Here is an 8,574-nt window from a genome sequence, read left to right on the forward strand (position 1 = left end):
TTTCTCTCTCCTATCACCAAACCCCACACAACTCTTTTACTCCTATTTTATTACTTTCCTTTATGTTTTGGTCCCACAATTCTTTATTTAACTACTAATAATTCATCCCTCTCTCCTACCACCAACCCCACACAACTCTTTTACTAATATTTTAATACTTTTCCTTAAGTATCGTGCCCATATCAAAGGAACATTATAACTAATTTTGGGAGGGAGTATTAAGTTTAAGATTTGCAAAATTGAAATTTTGAATTTAATGGTTAATCAGTGGTGAAATTGAAATGAATGGAAATGAGTCAATTTGAATGAATCAATAGAATTGAATCAATTGAATCGAAATTAATCAATCAAGTGAATCGACCTAAATCAACTAAAGTGAGTTGAAAATAAAGAAAGAAAAGGTCGCCTAACGGTCCCTTTCCCCAACGAAAACTAGGTTTCCCCTTCCCTTCAGAGTTCAGACCCTCATACACACAAGTGCACAACACTACAAGTCTACAACAGTCAATGGAAGACGAGCAAGGAAAAAAGCTATGCCAGTTAGCAATGGCTGGCGACAACAATGGCGTAACATCGCTGGTTAACGCCGGTTATGACGTCGCATACTTCGATAACAACGGTCTGACACCATTGATGCACGCCGCAAAGCACGGCCATGCCGATATTGTTCGGAAACTTCTGGATGCCGGCGCTCCCTGGAACGCTCTCTCTCCGTCCGGACTTTGTGCTGGCGATTTCGCCATGGATAATGCTCATCAAGACGCTTTCGATGTCCTCCTTAATGCTGGTAATTCCCTTTCAAGTCATTTGTTTACCTTTCTATTTCTCGTCATTTACAATCTGCGGCACATGTCATTCAAAACAATAGCCAAACTAAACAACAAAGGAGTTTGCATAATCTTATCTACGGCGCGGACTAATGTGTGTGGTTTAGGGAACTTGAGAAAATGAATATGTTGGTAAAACAATTAGAATCGCTTGAAATGTGTGCGTAATTGATTTGCTGTTGTGAAGGGCGAGTTTAATGAGTTTGCCGATTTGATTACTTGTATGACAGTTGAAACCCTCACAGGCTAGATATAGATACTACAATATGGCCTATTGTCTTTGTGTTTTACTCAATGCCGACATACAAAACGAAGTACTCTCCCTGTCCCGGTCGGTCATTTGTTGTCCTTTTCCATATTGGGTATTGGGGGTCTCTCACTGAGTTATTGTCCTTTCTATTTAAAGAATAAACTTGATGAACAATTTGATCATTCACACTCAATTTGTTCCACTTGTCATTTAGTAATTGACCACTTCCTCTTTCCTTGGTCTTTGTGCCAAAGGATGTCAATGGGGCGGGGTGGGTGCGGAGGACGGGTAACCCGCACCCGCATCCGCGAACTATAATGCATACCCACACCCGCCCCATGACCCGTGACGAATGACACTTTTCAAAACCGTTCTCGCCCCGCGGGGACCCATTGACCCGCTAAATTATTTATCACCTCGCAAAACAATTTTTTTAAAATATAAATCTTGAATCTAAAACATACGAGTCTCGTACTCTTGTACAACTTAGACAAATAAGTTTCGCAAAATGTTCCAACATTCAATTAACTTGGACAAATAAGTTTCTGTTCTTCTAGGAGTTTTGGTTGTTGAGTATGTGGGTGGCGAAAAGTTGTGAAAAATTATCCTATTGTTGGGTACATTATGTCTGATTCGGTGTTTTATCCTCTTTAAATTATTTTTATTTTTTATTTTTATAAAGTATAGTTATTACTTATTAATTATTAGAGTTGGTTTGAAGATGAATAAGGCGTGTATAAGCGGAGCGGGAACAAGCGGGGCGGGCGAGCGGGGTGGGTGTGGGGTGGGTTTCATGTGATGCCCGCACCCGCCCCATGACCCGTGACGAATGGCACTTTTCATACCCATCCCCGCCCCACCACCCGCCAAATCACTACCCGCACCCGCCCCAAGTGGGGCGGGTGTGGGGCGAGACCCGCCAAGACCCGCCCCACTGACATCCTTAGCCAAAACCAAAGGATAACAATTGACCGGGACGAAGGGAGTAATACTCAAGTCAGAAAACCCCTACAAAGTGGAAACTAGGACAATAAAAGTGGAATGGAGTGAGTATTACTTTAGAGTAACCAATGTCATTAATCTTCTATTGCCCTTGGTTTTGTATGTGGTCATGCTAATGCTGAAAGTCATTTTTCTTACATGTATAATCAGCTTCCTTCCTACATCCGTTCGCTGAGTGCAAGTATTCTTCTCATGTAATTTGCGTCCTTATTTTATTGCAATAAGATGATTTTCCTCCATCTGAGTTTAATATTCGAGGGAGAATAAGATGGTGCTTCCTAGAGATATATGGGTAACACCTTATGTTTATTGAAAATCCCTTCTGCTTACTTATTAATGGGGTCAGACTGGTATTTGAGAGGCAGTACCTAAATTGAGCACTCAAATAGAGTTCAACCGCATATAGTGCACTGCCGTAGTCTAGTACTGATTGATAGGTGTTGGCATTTATATCTTCTCTCTAGTATACTTAGATTGGGGTAAGTGGGTCGGCTGTATGCTGTGCTCGTGTGTTGTATAAACACAAAGAGCTTGTTTGCCAACGACCCATAATGAAAATCTCTATTAGTTAGACCATCACATGATAAATTAATCTTTGATTTAGCTGGTTTCTAATTGCTCTGTATCTGGTTTTGATAGGTGTTCAAGCTGAATTAGTGCTTGGTACTATTGCTAGGAAAGAAAAAGAAAATAATCACCCCAATGGGTGCTACTTGGAAGACAGAGTTAGCTTCAGCGAGGATAAGTTGATGGACTCAGATAGCAAAGCTGTAATGATGGCCTGGGAAAACCCATTAATGGAGGCTCATGCAAAAGCGGTTTGCTCTAGAGGTGGTCATATATTAAATATTGGATTTGGAATGGGTCTTGTTGATACAGCTATCCAACAGTACAATCCCGTTTCACATACTATTGTGGAGGCTCACCCAGAGGTTTATGACCGTATGCTTCAGAATGGCTGGGGAGAGAAGAAAAATGTGAAGATTGTACTGGGTCGCTGGCAAGATGTTATTCCAAAACTTGATTCTTATGACGGTAAAGCAAATGCATGATTCTGCGTTGGACCTTCTTACTGCCTCTGTTATTTTCCTATTTGGCTATTTATGTGAACATGATAAAGCAAATGCATGATTCCCTCCACTTTCTAAACACTAAGCTATATACCTTTGTCGTCTGACCAACTAGGCTGATAGTGCCCTCCACAAAGCTTAAAACAGCTGCTAACATTTTGTTCTCTAAGAAACGTGTATCCTTGAACAATCTTATCAAGATCTCAAGCCTTGACTATCTGCAAAACCTCATTTACAAATTTGCCTATGGGGCTGAAAGGCATCTGATTTTCACCTTACAGAAAATATATCAAGGAACAGTTTGTTATCTGCTGTATATATTTGTTCAATTACCAGGCTTAGACCTGGTGCTTGTTTTCTACCAGCAACAAGAGAGAAGACTATTATTGCAGGTCATAGAAAGCTTAGTTTAAAAAAGCGCGCCTTGGATGAGGCACTAGCCAAAACGCCTCGGTGCATTTTAGGTGCGCCTTTTAGACAAGGCTCACCTAACAAGTTTAACTAGTACGCACTCTCCATATCTTTTAGACAAGGCTCACCATTTCTTTTCCTCATTATTCATAACTTCGCTCCTTGACATATAAGCCTCTTGAGAACTCCTAAAAAGGCTATTGCCGCCTTTGGAAATTACAAATTTGTTATAAAAAATAGGGCGCCTCGCGTCCAAAAGGCGTGCGCCTTCGCCTTGCGCTTTGCGCCTCGTCGCCTCAGCCCCTTAGCGCCTCGGTGCGCCTTGCGCATTTTCAAACTAAGATAGAAAGTGAGTAAGAAGATGCTATGTCTGATATGTTTGTGCTTTTTTTAATTTTTCTGCAATGGTATTAGTCAATGTTCAGTAATGGCTGAACAAGTAGCTGCCATTCCTGTTGTCATCTTTTTTTAATTTTTTTTCTATTTTTTTCATCTTGTTCCAGAGCTTTAGTTCTATAATATCAAAGTTTCAAGATCGAATGATCTCTACCTTTCCAATGAAAAGTAAAATTCTTGGCTTACCTTGAAAGTTAGTGCTGCTGTGCTGCTGAATGCTAGCTAGGCTGATGGTATTATGTTGGATGCTGAAAGGCAACTTGTTAACCCTGGAGTTGGGCATTTGATATACCAATGCCGTCTCGGGAGTTTTTTTTATACCTCGCTGTGTATTTTTTCCGAATACTGTTTTTGTTGGAGTATACAACTTTTAAATGCGCCCAGTCATTTATGTGTTGGTTTTCATTACTTACACCTGTCTGTCCAGGTATATTCTTTGATACTTATGGAGAATACTATGAAGACCTGAGAGAATTCCAGCAACATCTTCCTAAGCTTTTGAAGCCGGGTGGTATTTATTCATTCTTCAATGGTCTTTGTGGAGATAATGCCTTCTTCCATGTTGTTTACTGTAATCTCGTTTCCTTAGAGCTTGAAAGCTTAGGTTATGCGACACAGTTAATACCTCTGCCAGTCAAGGATTGTTTACCAGAACCAGTCTGGGAAGGTGTGAGACAGAAGTACTGGCAGTTGGATACTTACTACCTTCCTGTTTGTCAGAGCAATGATGATGAGTGAAACTTGTAGACTAGGTACTTTTCCTTTCTAGGCATAATATTTTCGCTACATTTGATGAAAGCCAGGGTATTATGGTTACCAACCCGCAACTCTTACGTAAAACTTGTAGTCTAGGTAACACTTTGAAGTTTTGTGTTTTTATCTTCTTTCTTTTTTCTCTTTTTTTTTGTCCCTTCAAGATGTAATGTAATATTGATTTATAAATGAACTGTCCCTGTTCTTGATCAGTTTTTCCTCTTTTGAAGAGTGTGTGGGCATATGCTATGACCTGCTTATTTTTTTAAAATAAAAAATAAGATTGAGAGGGCAGGATATACACAGCCTTGCCCTTTTCCTCACTACAATTGCCAAATAAATAAAACACATGAAGTTAAGCTTCACACTTTCTATGAATTTTGACATTACATGGTAAATGAAAGAAACCATTTGGTTTTTACAAAGGAAGTAGAACTTCTCATGGAAGACCCGGAAACCTACCCCGCACATGCCATAAGCTATGGCCAGTGAATTTTATCAACTAAACAACACCAGCAATTTTTCACACCTTGGGAACTTTCTTAACCTAGGAATATATAAGAACTGAAGGGTGAACTCATTTAGAGACTGAGATATTATACTTGTGATACTTGCCTTTCTGTTGCCTTGTTTTTTGGAGTTTTGGGTAAGATAGTTTCCCCTTGATTCCGTATTTTGGTCTCCGTTACTCAAATCTTTTGCAGAGTTATCACTTGTTTACTATACATGATAGAAGTGCCACTTGACAAGCAAGCTTCACATCACATCTTTGTTCATGTCCATGTGTATGCAATTGGGCTGGTCACTGTGTGCTTCCCATCAGACCATGTTAGATGATCAAAGCTGGTTGTGCCAGATGGCATTGAGATGGCAGAAATAGTGACCGTGAAACTCTTCTTTTCTTGAACTGCGTTGAAACTAAGTGAGTTTGGCTCCACTGTAATCTTAACTGCTTTGGAATTTGACGATACCGAGGCTTTGTATATTGCTGGTGTGCCTACATTCGTTAAAGTCCTGATGTACTTCACAGTTGTTGCTTCATTACTAGCTCTTCTTTCAGTGGACGTCTCTAGAGCAACTGAAAATGATGGATAATTGAGGTCTTCGATGCGGCAAGTCTTTTTGGACGAACAATTATATTCCTGATTAGTTGTGTGCTTTATGAGCTCTGAGCTGTAGTTCAAGGCACAGAGAAAGTCAAGATAGTCAATTACAGTAGCATCATATACAAGGCCTGGGTCAAGAGCTGCTATGGGGTCCACGTGTCCAGCTCCATAACCAAATGGCGTTGCTGGAAGTCCAGTAGCAACATCGAGTATCATCTTGCTGTTCTTATATGCTGTATAAGCTGTGGTCATAAGGGCGGATTTGATGGCTGCTGGGCCCCACTCTGGGTGTGCTGCCTTCACCAGTGCAGCAAGGCCGCTCACGTGGGGACACGACATCGAAGTTCCCGAAATTATGTTGAAGCTCACATGCCTGGTGTCAGTCTCCAATGCAGTGGGCCCCACCTTGTCTGTCCAGCCAGCTAGGATGTTTACACCTGGAGCGATCAAGTCGGGTTTCAGTATCTCGGGTGTGATTGGGTTCGGACCTCTGGAACTGAAGGCTGCTACAACCGGGGATGGCCCCACACCAAGCTCCGTCCCTGAGAAACCAATTGTTGCTGTAGGATTACTATTTGATGAGATGTATTTTTTTATCCAGTCACCGGCTTTTTGACCAATGGACGCTGCTGGGATGAGATGCGCGTCAGCTACCAGCTCTTCTCCATACGCTGCAGTATTGGCTAAGATCATGCCTACACCACCAGCCTCCTTAACCACCACACCCTTTTCCACCCTAGAATTACCACCTCGATCACACACAACTATCTTTCCGGAAACATGTTTGGGTTCCAAGCTGCCACCCATGCAAAGATTGCCTTCTGTCATGCCACTGCTAGCATTGTTTCCTGCATAGACAAGCAACATTAAGTTGCTTGGAAGTCGCTTACCACTGTATAGTGATGAGCCTGTAAAATTCTTGCCATCTCCGAGGATAACATATGCTGGGAAATCCCGGTCTAAGGTACCGGCACCAACCGTAGTTATCCAAGGAGCAACATTAGACAAGGTGCCGGAATCGGGCCCCGCATTTCCGGCAGAGCAAGATACAAAAACCCCTTTTGTCATGGCAGTGAAAGCTCCGACGGCAACTATATCTCTGGAATAGTCAGTGATACTGCCTCCAATGGACATGGATAATATGTCCACCCCATCATCTATTGCTTTCTCCATCGCTGCTAGTATATCGGTGCCAAAACATCCACCCATCCAACACGCCTTATACACAGCAATTCTAGCGTGTTCGGCCATGCCTCGAGCTGTCCCAAGTGCGTAGCCAAAGAGGCTAGCTCCTGAAATGGCTGTTCCTCCTGCTGTACTTGAAGTATGAGTTCCATGACCATCATCATCTCTTGGGGATTTGCTTTCCCTTGATTCGTCAATGGGTCCTAGAGTAGCTTCGTAGCCCTTGTAAAAGTACCTTGCACCAATGAGTTTCCTATTGCAGTTTGACGAGCTAAAGTTTGTACCCGCCTCACACTCGCCCTTCCAAGCACTTGGCACGGGGCCGAGACCGGTATCATCGAAGCTTTTGAGCTCTGGCCATACACCAGTGTCCAACAATCCAATAATCACATCGCTCTGTGAAGCCGAAGTAGGGAGGAGCCGCTCGCTTGTCGTCCCAAGGCCGAGGAACTCGGGTGTTCGAGTAGTGTGGAGCTCGTATCGTGTTTCAGGATTGAGAGAGAGAATCCCAGGTTGACCCGCTAAAGAATTAGCTTCCTCATCCGTCAGTCTCGTAGAGAAACCATGGATTGCACTGCTATAGATGTACATCATTTGTGCGGAGTTTGATGCTGATTTAAGTGATGAATAGAACCACTCATGGTGGTCTCCATAACTTGCAGGCATGCGAGACTTGTCCATATGAACGATGTACGTTGTTCTTCTCCCTTGGTCATCAAGTTCCTCCTCATACGAACAAATAAGGTATGGAAATAGCAAAATTATCAGTACTCGATGGAACTTCATGTTAAAAGCTTGTTTATTGCTAATTTGGTTTTGAATGTTTTATGTTCTGCAGGTTAAGTAGGGTGTTTATATAGTCTTTAGTTACATGATTGCTTGGCTAGTGTGTTAAAGGGTGACGTGCAAGTTGTGGTAGTATTTTGGGTGTTGATTGATGTTAGTGATGTTTATTACTCTTTACTTGCAGTGGTGATTGACTGATTGATCACTATAAAGTGACAATGTGTCCACTCGATGAAGATATATTACTATTACATTTTCATATAGAAAAGTTGAGCAGAAGGATATTATTATACAATAGGTCTTGGTATAGACGGGTGGAAATGACAGGACGGGTAAAGGCACTTACAATAAAATGGGTAGGGGGACAAGGTGGGGTCCATGTGCTTCCCACTTTATAAGCAAATGGATATTTTGTGAGGGAAAATGGTATCCGTCTATACGTAAAGACGGGTAGTGTCCGTCTATAATGAGAATTTGTGATTATTATATGGAGACTGATTGACCTACACACTACACACACGGCTCTTTTAGACCATCCCCAAGCAGTGGTCACGCTAACTAGATCACGACCCGATTTTACTCTTAATCCCACCTTATTAACCTTGACCCATTTTCACCCTCCCAAGCAGAAGGTCGCGACCTAGGTCATCAACCCAATCATTTTCCACTTCACAACATTCCCAATCATACCCGCTATCATATTATATACTTTTATTTATTATTTTTTTATTGTTCAACCAATAAAAAGTATCCACCTAGGTCACCAAGGTGGTCAATTTGCTCAACAA

The 8,574-nt window shown here is 41.9% G+C and overlaps 2 protein-coding genes across 2 annotated transcripts; one reads left to right on the plus strand and one right to left on the minus strand.

Moving 5' to 3' along the window:
- Positions 1-416: 416 nt before the first annotated feature.
- On the plus strand, positions 417-4,921 carry LOC141596865 (protein arginine N-methyltransferase 2). The gene is made up of 3 exons (XM_074417125.1): positions 417-787; positions 2,719-3,114; positions 4,384-4,921. Exons 1-3 carry the CDS (start codon positions 508-510, stop codon positions 4,692-4,694), a joined length of 987 nt encoding a protein of 328 aa, XP_074273226.1. The 5' UTR covers positions 417-507; the 3' UTR covers positions 4,695-4,921.
- A 143-nt stretch (positions 4,922-5,064) lies between these two features.
- LOC141596864 (subtilisin-like protease SBT1.7) lies at positions 5,065-7,989 on the minus strand. The gene has a single exon (XM_074417124.1). The coding sequence runs from the start codon at positions 7,784-7,786 to the stop codon at positions 5,483-5,485; it is 2,304 nt and encodes a 767-aa protein (XP_074273225.1). The 5' UTR covers positions 7,787-7,989; the 3' UTR covers positions 5,065-5,482.
- Positions 7,990-8,574: the final 585 nt, after the last annotated feature.

Source organism: Silene latifolia, chromosome 8 (assembly GCF_048544455.1).
Source record: "Silene latifolia isolate original U9 population chromosome 8, ASM4854445v1, whole genome shotgun sequence".
Classification (NCBI taxonomy): domain Eukaryota; kingdom Viridiplantae; phylum Streptophyta; class Magnoliopsida; order Caryophyllales; family Caryophyllaceae; genus Silene; species Silene latifolia.

Bases quoted from the DNA above. Each gene is read 5' to 3' on its own strand.
- LOC141596865 (XM_074417125.1), top strand. From the start codon at position 508: ATGGAAGACGAGCAAGGAAAAAAGCTATGCCAGTTAGCAATGGCTGGC. The intron at 788-2,718 runs GTAATTCCCTTT...TGGTTTTGATAG, and splicing joins CGATGTCCTCCTTAATGCTG to GTGTTCAAGCTGAATTAGTG. The intron at 3,115-4,383 runs GTAAAGCAAATG...CTGTCTGTCCAG, and splicing joins AAAACTTGATTCTTATGACG to GTATATTCTTTGATACTTAT.
- LOC141596864 (XM_074417124.1), bottom strand. From the start codon at position 7,786: ATGAAGTTCCATCGAGTACTGATAATTTTGCTATTTCCATACCTTATT.